This window comes from Gopherus flavomarginatus, chromosome 9 (assembly GCF_025201925.1).
Source record: "Gopherus flavomarginatus isolate rGopFla2 chromosome 9, rGopFla2.mat.asm, whole genome shotgun sequence".
In the NCBI taxonomy this organism is placed as follows: Eukaryota; Metazoa; Chordata; order Testudines; family Testudinidae; genus Gopherus; species Gopherus flavomarginatus.
The window spans coordinates 3,141,042-3,159,150 of record NC_066625.1 but is presented as its reverse complement, the minus strand read 5'-3'; the positions used below and the strand labels follow the sequence as shown (position 1 = coordinate 3,159,150).

Genomic DNA, 18,109 nt, shown 5'->3' with positions numbered 1-18,109 from the left:
GTTTGAGTTCTGCGTTTCACTATGAGGGAGTTAAAGCCGTCACTGTACTTGGTAGACGTGGGATTTAAAACCCTCCTCCCTCCCACTACCCTGAATTCATCCATTTTTTCCAAAATCCCCTTTGATGAGTTGCCTAAATAAAGGGGGACAACACTCCTGGGAGCTTGATGCCTTTGACGGGTGCAGCTGCAAATGCTAAACATTCCTGCTGCAGCAGAGACACTCGTTATTTTCTAAGCACAATCAGGGATCATTTTTCTTTTAAATATTTTAAAATAAATGTTAATGCTGGCAGAAGGGGCCAGATTGCAGCTTGGGATTCCTCTACTTCTCCACAGAACGGGCATAGCACAGGCAACAGGAGTGCTGTTCGTCACCAATGTGTTAAATTTGACCTGGAGGAACCATTCGATGGAGCAGTCGTCAAGGCCCAATCAGTCCCAGGTAGCGTGACCAGATGAGAGCCATGAAATAAAAAACAAAACAAAAAAACAAGAGCCAGCCGTGGAGGAAAAAACAAAAGCAAAAGCAAAAAAAAAAAAAAAAAAAAAGGGCCACCAGAGCATAGGAAAAATTGGTGGGGGCTGAGCTCCCACCTGCAGCTCCATGCCCCACCCCCCCGCCCCAGCTCACCTTTGCTCTGCCTCCACCTCCCCTGAGCTGGCTGCTCCGTCCTGCTTCTCCCCCCTCCCTCCAGCACTTGCGCCGCCATACAGGTGATTAGCGCAAGCCGGGGAGGGAGGGGTGAGGAGGAGGAATGTGGCCTGCTTGGGGAAGAGCCAGGGTAGGGATTTGGGGAGGGATCCAATGGGGGAGGGAGGGGCGGAGTCAGGGTGGGCCAGGGTGGAGTTCGGGCGGGGGGGCACGAGCCCCCTCCACCTGTGCACTGGAGGGCAAAATATCGGGACAATTTGTGTCCCGACTGAACATGGGCCGGGACGCGGGACAAACAAGGAAATATCGGGACAGTCCCCATAAAATCAGGACGTCTGGTCACCCTAGTCCCAAGGCTCTAGATTACCATCTAATGCCATTTGTAATGGGAGTTTAAGTGAATGGATGGCTGCATCCTCAGAACTGGCCTGACACCCACAAACTCATTTCATAGAAGGCACCAAACAGCAATCAGATGGTAATGACTTTTGGTCACCACTGCCCTGGGCTGATTACTTGATTCTACATCCCACCTTTAGTTCCCCTGAACTATCCATTCAGTCCCTCTCTTGATGTTCAGTCATTATTCTATCAGCTTCTTCTCTGCTTGATTTGTGTTCACTAAGAGATGGCTGTCAGCCAGTGAGCCAGATTCAACGCCTGGGTAAGAGGCCACAGCTCCACTGAAGTAATGGAGCTGGGTCTTGAGAAACCAATACTGAGTTTGGCCCAATAATTCTGCTTATAATTCAGCAAAAACTTGATATATATCATTTGGGATATTTAATCTAGATTACCTGGAAGCTGTAAACCATGGGTCCCTAGTTCACCGTAGATATTAGAAATTTTTTTTATACACTGAGTTCATTTTGATTACCAGAAGACAACAAGGCTGCAAAGTAATAATGAACTGTTGACCCTAGCCAGAATGTATTGGGTAGTGAACAACTACAATTGTGGAAGAATAGACTGACAATAAGACACCCTATGGAGGTATATTGAGTTATAAGGATGGTTACTATAGAAACACTAAAGGATTCCAGTTTCCCAAGAAGCACGTAACCAGTGCAAATCAAATGGGTGGGGGTGGGGTGAACTAAGATGTTGTTAAATCACTATTCCAGTCAGTAAGTGGAAATGAAAATTTGTTCCACATACTGAAACAAAGCAGTGACATTTCCATGAGTCCCAGGAGCCGAAGCCTGAAGCTTTATCCAAGAAAGTGAGGCCTCTGGCTATCTGATGTGCATGCCTTCGATGGTACAACCCCATGGGCTCCGGCACCGCACAACGCAGTATAAATGGGCAAGCCCAGTGGGGCTGCCTGCATGTAACTGAAGTAAGAACTTGGCCCAAAATGAATAATAAAGAGCCAATTATTGGCAAAAAAAAAAAAGCTCAGAAACTGAATGGAGACCAGTCTTCTATGTGAACTGGTCTATACTGGAAAGCTAAGGCTCTGGGGGAGTTAGCCAGGCAGTCATTGTTAACCATGGGAGCCTGCTCCTCCTCTTTGTACCCTTCAGATTGTTTACTGATCTCCTAGTGGAAACATGCTAATCAGTTCCATGAGAGTCGCTGATTCACCTGGAATAAACTGGGAGAGAAGGGACGTGCAGAGGCAGAAGGAAGCTTAAGGCTTTAGAGTTTTTGTAACTCATTTTCTCATATGCTCAAAACATGAATGAATCTGTTTTTTCCAAGGAGAATTCTGTGTTTGCTGGTAGATCCTGGTATTTTTCAGCTTGCCAGACAAATGAAGACAGAAAGCATATATACCTCTACCCCGATATAACGTGACCCGATATAACATGAATTCGGATATAACGCGGTAAAGCAGCGCTCCTGGGGGGCACGACTGCACACTCTGGTGGATCAAAGCAAGTTCGATATAACGTGGTTTCACCTATAACACAGTAAGATTTTTTGGCTCCCGAGGACAGGGTTATATCGGGGTAGAGGTGTATAATATTTATCAGACCGAGTTATGTTCTTCGAGGCACTGAACCTACTGTAACAAAGAGAAGAAGGTTTGCCTCTGTTGTACACAAATCTTTTAGCTGAAGCCTCTCTGAGGAAATTGATTTCAGCCAAAATGACCCCAATAGTAGAGCTCTCTGTACTGTGTGCTGCACTCTGCTTATCAGATCCTGGGCTGAGGTTGCAGGAGGTGAAAGTCAGAACAGAGTTTAGATCTGGGTTTATGCCGATGACTGATGTTAGCTAGGAAGCCACAGTTCCTTATGGAAAGACAAAGAGAAGACTAGAAAGAGAAAACTCAAGTCAGGATACAGGGTGAAGCCATGAGGTCCAGATCACCTATTCAGCGCAGTGAGCAGCAGAAGGCATGATGCTCCGCTGATTGGTGCTGGCAAAGGGCACAAGCAGGAAGAGATACACGCTGATTCCACGGTCCTCCCTTAAGATTCAGTATGCTGGAGAGAGAGAAATTGTTAAAGAAAATCACTTTGCATTTTCTATTTATCAAATGCTGCTGCTAATGTGATAGACAGGGTCTGAGTTTAAAGGCTGCCTGGTTAGCGCGTCTCTCCTTTCTGCGTTTCAGTTCTTGGTAATCTCTTTCTTCCTATCTATTATTATTATACTGGCACCCATCACCCTAATATCAGAGCATCTTCCAAGAGTAAGAAAGATGACAATATCTTCCGCCCCCATAGCCAAAAGGTAAGCTCAAATACAGAAGAGTAGGAGCGTTGGTGTGTGTTAAGGTACTATTGCAGGAAAGTTGGGTGAGAGGAGATAGATATCAAAATTCTGGGTGGCAGATTGTCCCAATAAAAAAACAGTAAATGTCTGGAGGTGGTAACTTGGCATCCTCAATGTGCATAGACGTTAGTGTGGGGGTATTTGTACACCTGAATATCAGTAATACAGAGAATGCCTGGAGGAAGGCAGATGATCTCATCCTGCTTTTGCTGTTAGAACATAGTTCCTATGAAATATCATCTGGTTGATCAACTTTAAAAATCCTTTTTGCTACGACACATGCTATAGAGCCACGATACTTCATATACATGGCAAATACCATAGCGGTTTCCAGATACTGCAGGGGAAAAACATCAAAGGAGTTTTGAACTAGCAGAACCCACAGAAACAGAACCTGTTGGGCTGCAACAGAACAGACATTACAGGGGCAAGACTCTTCCCCCCTCATTCCTGGCTGCTTGGGAAGTTACCTGGAGTGGGGCAAGTATTTAACTTGGGATTCGAATTGAACCTTGTCATTACGAGAAGAGAGGGACTGGCAGCTGAAGAAGATTCAGAAACTAGGCATATGGTGGGGTTAATAGAGTTGTTTAAATCCATCTCTGCTAGAAGAAATCCCTCTTGTTTTCACAGCCCTTGCTCCCAAATTACAGCCGCTTTATAGAGAGAAGCATTAGAACCTTTTCAGGATTGACTGAAGCTGTAAGGAGTTGTGGGGAGGACTTTGCAACAGAATCCTACAAAAATATCCAGCAGGTGATTTAGCCAAAGATGTGATAATCTTGCCCACTGGGTGTGGTCCTGTATTCTTGCATGAGTTGCTGTTTGGAAAGCTGATGGATTTATATTGCAGTGGGGTTTAGTGCTACTGGAGGCCACTTTGAACTTTTCCATAGGTGCCGCTGAACCCAGAGCCCTGCCACCACAACTGGGACTCTGCTGGCTTTGCTCCTCTTCTGATTTGCCTCCTCTGTCATGTTTGCCAGGATCTTCATTCCAAAGAAACACCGGCAGCGCTTTGATGAGGTGGTGTCCCAGAGCCTGATCAGCAAACTCTGCCGGTCAAAGAGCGAGCACCACACCAACCGGCTGAGGCGCAGCCGCAGCGAAGACCACCAGGAGCGGCTGCTAGTGTCGACCAGGGCAAGCTCAGTGCCTCGGAGCCATGAGGAAGCCAGCAAGGGTTTGCGGAAGACAACTTCTCTGGTCACCAGTGGTGTGGGATCAGGGGCTGCCCGCAGGTAACATACTTCCTTTAATCTTCAAATGCAAAGCTGGTTGGTCTTTAGTATAACAAAGCTTGGTTATTGTGAAGGAACAGGTGCACTGTAATGGGGAGAGACATGGGAAGAAGGGAAGAAAGAAAAAACAGGACTTTGGTGGCTCATAGCAAGTAAATTTAGTATAGAAATGAGACTGAATTGTGGCCTTTTTTAAACCATCTCCACTTTGAACTCTGAGAAAGTTTGGGCTCCACGTCACAGCGCAGGCCCATTTCCTGGTAGATCCTCTCATTTCAGTTGGTTTTCTAAAGTTGTTTCAATGAATTCCTTCTGGAAAAGAGGGCGTGCTCTGCTAGGGGTTGTGGAATTCCTTCCTGCACGGCCCAGGTCTGATGCGATGCAGGTGCCTGTTCAGTTTCTCAGAGCATATGCTGGATTGTATGATCCTGGGAACTCCTCAGCACCATCTGTGCGAGGCCACTAGAAGCTGTAGCAGAAATTGGGGGAAGGGATGAAAGGTGTGAAACACCCATTTCCATGGCCTCATGTGGCTAGACCTCAGCATGCTTGGAGGCCTCAAGGAGCCTTTTTGAACCATTCCACAGTGACTAGTAGGACATGTGTTTCCTTCCTTTCCCCTCTGATCTCATTTCATACTCCACAAAAGAATGTGCTGGCTTCTTTTTTTCATTGTCATCACAGCTGGTGAATCCTCCTACGGGACTGACTGTAAAGCCATCATGAGACGCTTAAATTGCTTACACGCTTACCAGCATCTTACTGATGGGCACAAGCACAGAACAAATCCCTTTGCAGACAGGATTCCCCATGAGTTGGGACCAGGCCATTCCTTCCCCTGGTGTAGAGGAGCCTCCCACACTTCTCTCATAGTCCTGAGTCTCCTCTCTTGAGTTACTTTGACTCCCCTCTTTATCTACATTACAGTGATTGGACATCCCCCAGGTTGAGCAGGGCTGGATGTGGCTCTCTCCAGAGCTTACGAACGCTATGTCTGAAGTGTCCAGAAGTGTCTACAGATTGACACAAACTACTGTGTCTCTGGGTCCCAGCAAGTCACCACCATGGCACTCCTAGTCCCTGCCAGGCTAGAGCGAGGAATTGAGTTCAAATCTCAGGCTTGTGCTAACTGTAATTAGATGTGCCATAGTAACACCAGAGTGCTGGGCCAGTTCAGCCCATTCAGCGTTTTCAATAAAAAACTGTCTCATCTTAACACAAAAGCATGAAAAGCCCCATGCTCCCCTGTCTGTGGGAGCCACGGGATTAGGATTGCCTAAGTACAAAGAGAATGTTGCAGGCAGGGTGGAATGAGGGTGATGCCTTGGTACCTCCCAAGGGGGGGTTATAACACAGATTATCCCGTGCTATTGCACCCTTGTTGTATTTCACAGAATTAGCAAACTAAATTCTGCCCCGATTTACACCAGGTACGCCTTCATAGAAGTCACGGCGGAGTTTGGTGCACAGAAGCCAGAAATGGAACTAATCAAAACTCCATGGAGTCCATCTCCCTGCCAGCACAAGATCAGGCTTTATAACAAGCTTTCTAGAGCTGAATCCAGTCTAGTCTTAAGTGGTCCAAGTGAGGGGCTTCCATCACGTCCTTGAGACAATTCCACAGTCTAACAAACCTCCTGAGGGGAAGATATTTTTTTAATGCTCACTCCAAATTTTCCTTGCTCAATTAGTCTTAGTATCATCTCAAGTAATTCTTCCCCCCTATTGTTTGCATCCTCAGGTGACCATGTCTGTGTGTCTTCATGTTAAGAATATAGTATTTCTGCTAAACTGTTTGTTAATTAATTGCTTAGAAAGGAAATTTCCGAAGGAGAGCAGAAGTGGGTGTTCTGACTCTCCTTCCAAGACCTGAGCAGCTCTTGCTGCTGCTGACGTCCCTTCCTCTCTCCTCAGTAGCCCATCTGCTCTGTGCCAAAAGCTCTCATGTTAATGCACACTTAGCTTTAGCTTCCAGAAAGTTTCAGTTGGTATTAAAGACCGCTTTTGTGGCTCCAGAATAGATGGCTTAATCATGTGTCTCCCAGGGCCAGCGCTTGCCTGTTCTGCAGCTGCAGAGAGGATATTTTCTTCATTTCAGTTTATTTAACTAGTTCAGTTCAAGTACTAGTTCATTCAAAGTTAAACCAACTGGGTATTGAAAAAGAAGGAAAGCTTGTTTTCCTCTTCCATTCTGTGACTAAAAACTAGGTGAGAGAGGGTGAGATCTACTAGTTCTAAAACGTTGAAGGACATGGTGACCAGAAACAATCAATTTAATGTACTAACTAGAGATAATACTTCCTTTGTATAATAAATCAGTTAGTTTTACATGCAAAACATATGTTGATCAACTTTTGATTTTTTTATGTGACCAGCATATTTAAAGTAGTTGTAGTTAATAAAAAAAAATTAATATTGTTTATATGACTTTAAATTGCATTTGAATTTCCATCAAATAGAATTTGACACAAATTGCAAATAAAAAATTAATAATTTGGTAAATAAGAAATCCATCATTTACCATTTTCTAATGTAAAAATTAATCTGAATGTATGTTAAGCTATATAATTGTTTAAATGTGTAAATATATAGTGTACCCTCCTGATTAGCGAAAAGAAGCACCAATGTTAGTGTAAAGGTTGTATTTGGTAGTAAATCAACATGTTTTAATGGTTACCAACCAATGAAAATCAACCTTTCTTTAGGAAACTAACTAAAAGATACAAATGCAAAACAGCATTAAAACTGATTATTTAAATCAAGATTTTCTGATTGCTGATTTAAAGCATGATTAAAATCAAAGATTTAAATCACTTTGATATAAATCATTCCCTGCCTATATTTCAGCAACTGACTTGCCCTTGATTTCAATGGGAGCAGGATTGGGAATGATGCTCAACATTTTCTCAAGTGGCCAATGATTTGGTGAGCCTTAATTTCTAGATGCCCTAGTTGAGGCAGTTGAGTCCAAAAGCACTCGAAGAGCTAGGGCGGTGCTGTTTTTGGGCTGCTATAAAACCTGCAGTGGGAGGGGACCCCAGAGTGAGACACCCCTGTGTAAGGAGTGAGTGGGCAAGCTGTGCTGTTCACTGACACCTGAGAGTGCTGTGTTCCAGAACTTTCTGGAGATGCTCTGTAGCTAGCTAATTAGTTGAGGTATTTGTAGAGCAACAAGCACCGCAGGGTCCTGGCATAGGCCCTCTCACTGACAACCTGAGGATGGAGGAGTGGGGACCTCTGAGGTATGGCTGGCAGACTTCCTTTCTTGACTCATTGTGTGCTCCATCGCCAGGGTCTCCCAGCTGCTGTCACTGCTTGCTCTCCGTCTGAAATTGCCTATAATTAAAGTTTTCCTCCTAGCCACTGCCGTCTCCTCCAGTTCAGACTACAGCTCCTTTCTGTCTCCAGCTTGCTTCTCCGGTGCAGGGGGAGCTGGAGAAGGAGGTGAATGATTATGTGGGAGATGGGGACTGGGCAATCAGATGATCTGCAGAGGGCCCAGGACATATTTGAATTGGCTCTGCCTGGGGAGAGATGCAGAGCATCTATCCTACAGCTCTTTCAAGTGCTTTTCATTGTGAGGAAACGTGTTACCCAGGGGTATCATGGGAATTAGCAAGCCTGGGGGATCCCAGAGTGATGTGAATTCTTCTCTTACATGCCACCATCCAAGCTGGTTTAGCACTTCAACAAACTCTAGTTCAGGTGCTTAGTCAGTGAGTCAGTGGAATTTTCTTTAAAATTTGGCAGCAAACATGTAGGGTTTAGTATTATTGTTCTGTATTTCATTGTAATGATTTTAATAGATTATAAGTTTAGGCTTTAACATTGGTTGGCAATTTTAAATAGGGTTACGTTTAAAAAATAAACCTGCATTTAATTTAAACAAAAAACTAATATTTAAATTTTAAAAAATCTGAATTTTTTATTAAAAAAATCATCAATTTTTTATCCACCTAAAATAGGGGGCACCCAACTCAGTGTTAGTGAAATCCCGTGTGAAAAAGGTCCAAAACGTGCCATGATGCAGGAAGGGAATATGAAACAGAAACCAAAAGCTTGTTGGGTTTTGATTTAATTCCTTGTTGGGTTTTGATTTTCCACCTGCAGAACCGTTCGAGTTTACAAAGGCAGCAAAAGCTTTGGCTTCACGTTACGTGGACATGCCCCCGTGTGGATTGAGTCCATTCTGCCTGGTAAGGGAACTTGACGTTACCAGGTGACATTGAGCTTTACACCAAGATCTAGTCTGAATGGCTGCCAGAAACTTTATTTGTTTTTATTTCTTTAACATAAACTCTCGTCCCTTTGATGCTGTCAAGCTGCTTTCCCCCAGAGTATCTTTATGAATTGGGCATTTTCTAGTGAAGTCATTCTTCCAATAGACTAACTTCCCTCTAAGCAGAGGTCCCCTGTAACCATATCCACAATCGGCATGTTACTTTGTCAGCACCCTTAATGCATCCCACACTAAAAGATCCGTACAGCTAAATGACACATTTCATTTCCTCCTATATTTAGGCAGCCCAGCTGAGAAGGCTGCTCTCAAAGCTGGAGACCGAATTTTATTTCTCAATGGGCTGGATATGAGGTGAGATGCTAGCTGTTAAAACTGTCTCTTCAAAATAACTTAAATGATGTGCTTAATGTGTAGCAAGCTTAAAACAAACATAAGGAAGTACTTCTTCACACAACACACAGTCAACTTGTGGAACTCATTGCTGGGGGATGTTGTGAAGGCCAAAAGTATAACTGGATTAAAAAAAGATAAGTTCATAGAGGAATTATCCATCAACGACTATTTGCCAGGATAGTCATGGATGCAACCAGACAGCTGGGACTAGATGGCAGGGGATGGCTCATTCAGTAAGTGCTCTGTTCTGTTCATTCCCTCTGAAGCATCTGGTACTGAACACTGTTGGAAGACAGGATAGTGAGCTAGATAGACCATTGATCTGACCCAGTGTGGCCATTTTTATGAGAACCCAAGATAGTGTGAAATAGCCAGGCACAACTGTGTTCATGAACATGAGAGCTGTGCAAGTTTGTGAGGAAGGATATAGTAGGTATGTGCACTCATAGGCGCCAACTTTCTCTGGCATCGGTGGGTGACTGTGCCCGCCCCCGCCGCTGGCCCCACCCTGACTCCACCCCATGCCCGCCCCGGCCCTGCCCCCATTTCAACCCCCTCTCTTCCCCTACTGGATCCCTTCCCCAAATACCCACTCTGGCCCCGCCTTTTCCCCCAGCACGCCGCATTCCCCGTCCTCCCCCCTCCCTCCCTGCCCCACGAAACAGCTGTTTCACGGTGCAAGCACTGGGAGGGAGAGGGGGGAGAGGCAGGATGCAGTGGCGCGTGCACGAAGGAGGCAGAGGTGAGCTGGAGCAGGGAGGTGGGGCGGGGCCATGAGGAGCTGCCGGTGGGTGCTGAGCACCCACCAATTTTTTTCCGTGGGTGCTCCAGCCCCAGAGCACCCACGGAGTCAGTGCCTATGTGTGCACTAAGTGGCTACTTAGGTAGGGTGTGAGGTGCTTTTGTGCAAGAGGGGTGTGTGTATAACATATATAAGCAGGCATAGATGTCTCTGCAGTGATCCTGCCTCATGCAAATGTTTTATTTTAATATTATCATTTCTGTAAGATTGGTATTCCAGACTTTTATCTTCCATTCCCTTCATTTATTTACAGATCATTCTGCCAATAGCCATGCATATTACATGAAATAATATAAACAATACAGCTCTTAAATATAACAATCCTGGAATCTCTGACTCGAATCAATGTCAGTTAAGTTCTGTGTGTTATGTAGTGTGGAAGAGGCAAGTACAAACCAAACCATGAATCACCCCTGAACAGGTTCCTGAGCATGAAACTACACAGACCATAGTATTTCCATCCAGAACTACTTTTCTCCACCTACTATTTGCACAAACAAGGATTAAAAAAAACACAACTGTCCAACCCCACCAAATCTTGGCTCGCTCTGTGTCTCATTACACAATGACAGTAGCATTTATTCTAGGGCTAAATCTTACTGTAGAATAAGCAGAAGTGAAGTGCTAGAACAGTCTGCATGGTAAAAGAGTGATTCATATTTAAAGGTTAAACATCTAATGCTGCTTTGGCTGGTTCCTGAGTTCTCGATTTTCAGCTGATCCAGCAAACTTTTGGCTGAAGCAGCATCCCCAGAAAATGGATGAGACTATTTGTAGATTACCCTCTGATCCTGCATTTTGGCAAACAATGTCTCGGGTCTGCTTGTACTTTATCCAAAATGGCTGTACCATCAGCAGGAAAAACGTGTTTTCGCCCTCACTTTGGATCTTCTCTTTATGTAGAAAGAGAAGAGGGAGACAAGGCTCTGTGAAAGTGTATCATGTTATATGGAAAGATCAGCTAAGGAGTCTGTCAGCATGCGCTGCAGAAGTGCCTGCATCATTAGCCACAATAGACTCCTTGACTTCCTCCATATACTTGCTCCGTAGTTATTCCATGCTGCAGGCATGGCCGAGAACATCCCACAAATGTTCTACAATGAGATCCACTGCTGCCTGCAAGCTAGATTCTGTTCTGTGTGGGATAGATCACCAGAAGCAGAATTTGCTCCTACATCTCTAATGCAGAGCTGCAGCCCAGGGAGACTATAGCTAGAGTACTCTACCTCGGTCTGAGCAGCATGCTGAACTTATAGTCTCAGTCAAAAAGATGAAAGCAGCTGTGATCTTCTCCATTTTATACCAAGGGGTGCAGCTGCCAAACTCCTGCCATTATGCCTTTGTTTGGGTGTCCCTCCCAGACTGGTTATGTTCCTGTTAGATGAATCCTACTTTTCTTGTCAACCCTTTTCATCCTTAGGAGACTTCAGAAATGTCCATGTCACAAATGGTGGGTGCAGTGTAGACTCTGAAAGTGTTATTTATGTGGGTTCTCTTTGTCTGGATCTGCAGGAATTGCTCCCATGATAAGGTGGTGTCCATGCTGCAGGGCAGTGGGGCAATGCCTACCCTGGTTGTGGAAGAAGGGATGGTCCATTTTCCATTTGGTAAGATTGCTAAAGAGAAATGCACAACAAGTAGAACGGAAAACCTGGAGTTTACTCTTGAATTTGCCATGTCAGTGCATGGTGGGGCTGGCGGTGGGGTGGAGATAACTATCCTTCAAACCACTAAACCTGGTGGAGGAATCTGCTGGGTTTCTCCTATGCTCTCCAGCAAATTTCGCATATTGGCTTGAGCCTGACACTGCTCCTGCATTAGCCGGAGAGTCACTAGACAACGAGGAAAGATAGTTCCTCCCACAACGGTTGAGCATTCTTCCTCTGTGGTCAGATTTGCTGCTGCCAGTCTTGAGGAAGCAAGCTTGGTCTCAGCCCGACACAGCTATCCAAGGGATCACCGTACTGCTGTTAGTTTTCTGGGCTGGCCTTTTAGAATGACCTGCATTCAACGCCTGTGCTGCGTATGTGACTAAATGAACACACCCGTGCATACGTTGTTGAATATGTAATTTTATACATCTTATTTAATGAAACTCTGCTGTGTTCATGAATAATTTAACCTGTGCAACTTGTGAACTCGTTGGTGAGAATGTCAGAGTCATCGGAACATATGGGGCAAATTCTAGTGTTTCACCAGAGCAACTCCATTGACTTCAGTGCAGCGGAGAGGAGAGCTCGCCCACAATGTATAGGTGACTGAAGCTATGTCTACACTGCACTGCAATGAGGACTATGGGGAGTGGGGTGAGGGAAGGGTGTGTAATTACAGAGTGCATTGAAATGTTACGCTCTAACTGCCCTGTGTGGCTGCTGCTGGTGTAAACTAAAAGGTGCATTAACGTAGCCCTCTTTCAAACAGGAGTACAGTAACTTGACCTAGATACGTTTTAGTTCATGCCAGCAGCATGCACTTGGGTCAGTTAGAGCACAGCACTGTGGCGTGTTCTGCAGTTCACACGCCCATCATCTCTACTTTGGCGCAGGGTAGACAAGCCCTAAGTCCTTTCCTAAGCCAAGTAAGGGGAGGCTCGGTCAGTATTTTGTTGGAATGCTGCCAAGGAACTCCTAGCCCCAGGAGATACTACTGGGATTCCATGAATGGCACTGTTCCCTTTCCCTCACTGCTGAATCCATTCTGGAGCCAAGTGTTAGAGGCTCGGTGCTGCTGAAGGTGCTGTCTTTTGGATGAGAAGGAAAACTGGAATCCTGGCTACATAATATTGAATAATAATAATAATAAATAATACCTATTTCTTACATAGTGCTTTGCATCAGTAGATCCCAATGCACTTCACAGTCTTTACTGGATTTATTCTCCTAGCACCCCGATGAGGGAGGGCAGTGTTATTATCAACAGATGGAGAACTGAGGCACAAAGAGGCTAAGTGACTTGTCCAAGGTCACACAGAAAGTTTGTGGCAGAGCAGGGAATTGAACCTGGAATGCCTAGGCTTGTGCACTAACCACTGGACCATCCTTCCTCTAAAAAAAAAGGTATCTGGTTTTTAGTTCTGGTGCCTTGCCAAATGCCTACTTGGGTAATTACAGTTTGCAGCCCTAAATTCCCTCTCTAGATTCTGTTTGATACAATTTTCTTTATTTCCTGTCTCAAACGGTTGTGTAGTATTGCTGTGCGCTGTTAAACAGTTGCTGTGTCCCACTCCAGAGGTGTCTGTACTTCAGTGGTAGGACTAGTACAGCGTGCCTGTGGCAAAGTAATGACCTCTTTGTGCCTCAGTGTACCCAAGTATAACATTTGAAATAGTGCACTCAAAGAGGATGTTGCAAGGGCTAAGTACATTAAGATCTGTAAAGTGCTTTGAGATTCTCAGCAGAAGGTTTATAGAAAAAGAAAGTATATGATTTTGTATATATTTGCTATTCTTAAAAAGAATCCTTCACTTTAGAAAATATGACTCATGAGGGGATGTAAACCATGTCCAAAAGAGCAGAGAAAGGTCTAAAAGTCTCTTTTTGTACTGATTAAATTTCAGGCCTATTGAAACAATAGAAGCTCCATGATAGTTTATTCTGTTTATATTGATTCAGCACATTTGAGAATGGCAAGGTTAACGATAAGCTGTGATTCAGCCAGAGTATCTTCTTCTGACGAGCTAAAGTACCCTGTTCACCACATTGCTTTTCAGCGGCTGAAGTGTTTTTTAAATTAGTCTGTTACATCTGTTTGTTTTGAGTCAAAGATGCACATATGCTCCCTTACACATTCCCTTTAATACTGGCCTTGGTGGGTTTCCACTCATAATTCACACACTCTGCATTACCTCACTGATCTGGCCTTATCAGAGTCCTTCCTACTGATAAAAACACAGAGTCCAGAATGCCTGGAAAATCGAAGCTGCAGGTATACAGGGATCAGAGACACAGAGATTGAACCAGTTCTTCTTCGAGTGATTGCTCACATCCATTCCAGTTAGGTGTGCGCGCCGCGCGTGCACGTTCGTCGGAAACTTTTTACCCTAGCAACTCCAGTGGGCCGGCAGGTCGCCCCCTGGAGTGGCGCCGCCATGGCGCCCAATATATATCCCTGCCGGCCCGCCCGCTCCTCAGTTCCTTCTTACCGCCGTGTCGGTCGTTGGAACTGTGGAGCGCGGCATAGCTGTCCTCCACGTCCCTAGCTCTCCTCGTTATCTATCGTTTATCTCTAGTACTATTGTAGTTGTTAATTAGATTGTTAAGTGTAGATAGTAGTAGTTAAGTATAAGTAAGTTGTAAATAGTTCTTTGCCGGGGGCTTAGCCCTTCCCGGCACCCGGCACCGGGCTCATGCCTGGTTCGCCGGGCTTCAAGCAGTGTGCGGCCTGCAAGAAGCCCATGCCTACCAGCGATCCCCACGACGCGTGCCTGAAGTGCCTGGGGGAATCGCACAGATCAGACAAGTGCCGCATTTGCAAGGCTTTTAAGCCAAGGACAAAGAAGGAGAGGGATCAAAGACTCTGAACTCTCCTTATGGAGGCGGCACTTGACCCGGCGGCTTCGCAGGCCGTGATCTCAGCGCCGGCACCGGATCGCACCGGCACCGAGAAGACTCCCCGGCACCGACCTTCTCCGGCACCGGGGACAGAGCCAAGGCAGTCGAAGTCTGCTACTCCAGCCAGGCAGACCCGACTGGAGCGCCCGGCCTCAACATCGGCCGCGGCGCCGCCGGCACCGTCGACTCCGGGCCCGGCGGGTCCGTCGAGTCCGGTGCCGCCAAGCTCCCCCATGAGATCTGGGGTTGAGATAGTGGTCCCATCCACACCGGAGACCTTCACCTCGGCTCGGGACCTCATAGCACTGACTGAGCCCACTCAGCTGCCACCCCCGGTACCTCCGGTGCGGGTCGTGTCCAGAGGCAAGCCCATGATGTCGGCACCGTCTCGGGACTCACGTTCACGATCCAGGTCCCGACGCCACGGTCGCTCCAGATCCCGCTGCCGCTCGCAGTCCCGGCACCGCTCCCCTCAGCGGTACCGGTCGCACTCGCGGCACCGGTCGACATCAAGACGATCGCGGTCGGACTCCAGCCGCCGATACCGGCACCGCGATTCCAGGAGCCGGTCCCGACGTTACTCGCCGCACCGGTCGACCTCCCGGCACCGAGCTGGTGGCAGGTCCCGGTCCCGGTCGACCTCCCGGCACCGAGCTGGTGGCAGGTCCCGATCCCGGCACCGAAGCGGCGCCCGGTACCGGTCCAGATCCCGGCACCGTGACAGAACCCGGTCCCGGTCCCGATCCCGGCACCGATATGACTCCCGGCACCGGTCCCCGGCACCGAGACGATCGTCCGTGCCGACCCGCGCAGACCCTTACCAACCAGGGTCAGCCCCGCCATGGCCCTCTAGACAGCCGTCCGTATCTTCCCAAACGGACAGCGGGTATGCGCTGGGCACCGACCGGCAGGCGGCACTGTTCAGCGATCCGCCACAGCAAGACCAAGGCCCGCAGCAATGGGGATTCTGGACACCCTGGGCATACCATCAGGCCCAGGGCCCCCAACAGCTCCCTGCTAGGCCGGCGACTGCGGAGCGCAGGGCGCCTGAAGCCTCGTTGTCTCGCCCCCTCCCTCCCCGGATGGGGAGGAAGGGTCCAAGCAACAAGACTCCGCTTTGGCTCCTGAGGCAGAGGCGAGGGCCGAAGGAGACCCGCCGTTAGACACTCTCTTGCCGGGGGTCTCCTCATCCTCCTCCCCGGATGAAGCGGTGGCTGGTACCTCCTCCAACAGCCCCCCCCCCGCTGGATCTCAGGGCGCACCAAGACCTCCTCAGGCGAGTATCTCAAAATCTGAGTCTGCAAGCCGAGGAGGTCTCGGAGATAGAGGATCCAATTGTCACCATCCTCTCAGCAGATGCTCCCACCAGGGTCGCCCTACCCTTCATACGAACCATCCAGGCCAACGCCAACACCATCTGGCAGTCTCCGGCCTCCATCCCTCCTACTGCGAAGGGCGTCGAGAGGAAGTACATGGCTCCTTCTAAGGGCTACGAGTACCTCCATGTGCACCCGACTCCGTGTTCCCTGGTGGTTCAATCAGTGAACGATAAGGAGCGTCATGGCCAGGAGGCTCCAGCCCCCAAATCCAGAGAGGCCAGGCGGATGGACCTCCTCGGCCGTAAGGTGTACTCGGCTGGGGCGCTGCAGCTCAGGGTCTCCAACCAGCAAGCCCTGCTGAGCAGATACGCCTTCAACTTCTGGGTGGCAGCAGACAAATTCAAGGAGCTGCTGCCACAAGACGCTCGCCAAGAGTTTACGGCCATCTTGGATGAAGGCAAGAAGGTCGCACGCACGTCCTTGCAAGCCTCTTTGGATGCTGCAGACTCAGCTGCCCGTACCCTCGCGTCGGGAGTAACGATGCGTCGCATCTCCTGGCTGCAGGTTTCTGGCCTTCCGCCGGAGCTCCAGCATACCATACAGGACCTTCCTTTCGAAGGCCAGGGCTTGTTCTCTGAAAAGACAGACCCCAGACTCAAGAGTCTGAAAGATAACCGAGTCATTATGCGGTCCCTCGGGATGCACACACCCGTGACGCAACGCAGACCCTTCCGGCCACAGCAACAACAACAGCGCAGGCCGTATTCCCAGTTCCGCCAGCGGCAGGACCTTAACAGGCGCCGCGGCAGGAATGGAAGGCGCAGGCATTCGGGGAACCAAGGGGGGCAGAACCAAGGCTCCTCTAAGCCCCCGCCTGGACCTAAGCCTTCATTTTGAAGGTGCGCCCGAGGGCGCAGTAACAGTTTCCCCAATGGATCCTTCCCCCCCGTTTTCCAACCGCCTTTCGTTTTTCCTCCCGGCGTGGTCCCAAATAACATCGGACCGCTGGGTCTTAAGCACGGTGCAGACGGGATACCGCCTGCAGTTTGTTTCATTTCCTCCTTCCCGCCCCCCTTCCTCGTCCCTCTTCAGGGACCCCTCTCACGAGCAATTCCTTCGACAGGAGGTGCAGACGCTCCTCGGCAAAGGAGCTATAGAGGCGGTGCCGGAGAACGAGAAAGGCAAGGGGTTTTATTCCCGCTACTTTCTGATCCCCAAGGCCAAGGGGGGCCTCAGGCCTATCCTCGACCTGCGAGAGCTCAACAAGTACCTGGTGAAGTTGAAGTTCCGCATGGTATCCCTGGGGACCATTATCCCATCCCTGGATCCGGGAGACTGGTACGCCGCCCTCGACATGCAGGACGCGTATTTTCACATTGCCATTTGGCCACGCCACAGACGTTTCCTTCGCTTCGTGGTGGGCCCTCTTCATTATCAATTTGCAGTCCTCCCATTTGGCCTGTCCACGGCCCCGAGGGTGTTTACAAAATGCATGGCAGTTGTTGTGGCGCATCTTCGGCGCAATCGTATCCACGTGTTTCCTTATCTGGACGATTGGTTGATTCGGGGCACGTCGGAACAACAAGTCTGCAGCCATGTCCGCGTGATCACCGGCATGTTCGCCACTCTGGGCCTCTTGGTAAACACGGACAAGTCCACCCTGATTCCCACACAGAGGGTGGAATTCATCGGGGCCGTCCTGGACGCCACTGTGGGCAGGGCCTTGCTGCCATTGCAGCGGTTCCAGGCCTTGTCGGCGATCGTTCAACGACAGCGGACAGCCCCCTTGACGTCAGTGCGGACATGTCTAACCCTGTTAGGCCACATGGCGGCTTGCACCTTTGTGACCGGTTACGCTCGGCTCCGCATGAGGCCCCTCCAGTTGTGGCTCATCAATCATTACAGGCCGACAAGACAGCCGCTAGATATGTTAATCACAATCCCCCAGAGGGTATTAGATTCTCTCGGCTGGTGGCTAGACCAGTCCGTGTTATGTGCGGGTCTCCCTTTCCACCCACCTCAGCCCTCGGTGTCCCTAACAACGGATGCCTCAGATCTGGGCTGGGGGGCCCACCTAGGGACCCTGAGGACGCAGGGCCTGTGGTCCCAGGAGGAGGTGGGGCTACACATCAACCTGCGGGAGTTGAGAGCGGTCCGCCTTGCTTGTCAAACGTTCTGTCATC

The 18,109-nt window shown here is 48.4% G+C and overlaps 1 protein-coding gene across 5 annotated transcripts in view; it reads left to right on the top strand.

Annotated features, from left to right (window-relative positions):
• GRID2IP (Grid2 interacting protein) overlaps window positions 1-18,109 on the top strand; it is a 110,400-nt gene that overhangs the window by 60,698 nt on the left and 31,593 nt on the right. For all 5 annotated transcript variants that reach the window (XM_050968555.1, XM_050968553.1, XM_050968554.1 and 2 more), the window contains 4 exons: window positions 4,368-4,622; window positions 8,733-8,818; window positions 9,144-9,213; window positions 11,570-11,664. In XM_050968555.1, the coding sequence (XP_050824512.1) occupies window positions 4,368-4,622; window positions 8,733-8,818; window positions 9,144-9,213; window positions 11,570-11,664 (506 nt within the window). The remainder of the gene's footprint in view (window positions 1-4,367; window positions 4,623-8,732; window positions 8,819-9,143; window positions 9,214-11,569; window positions 11,665-18,109) is intronic.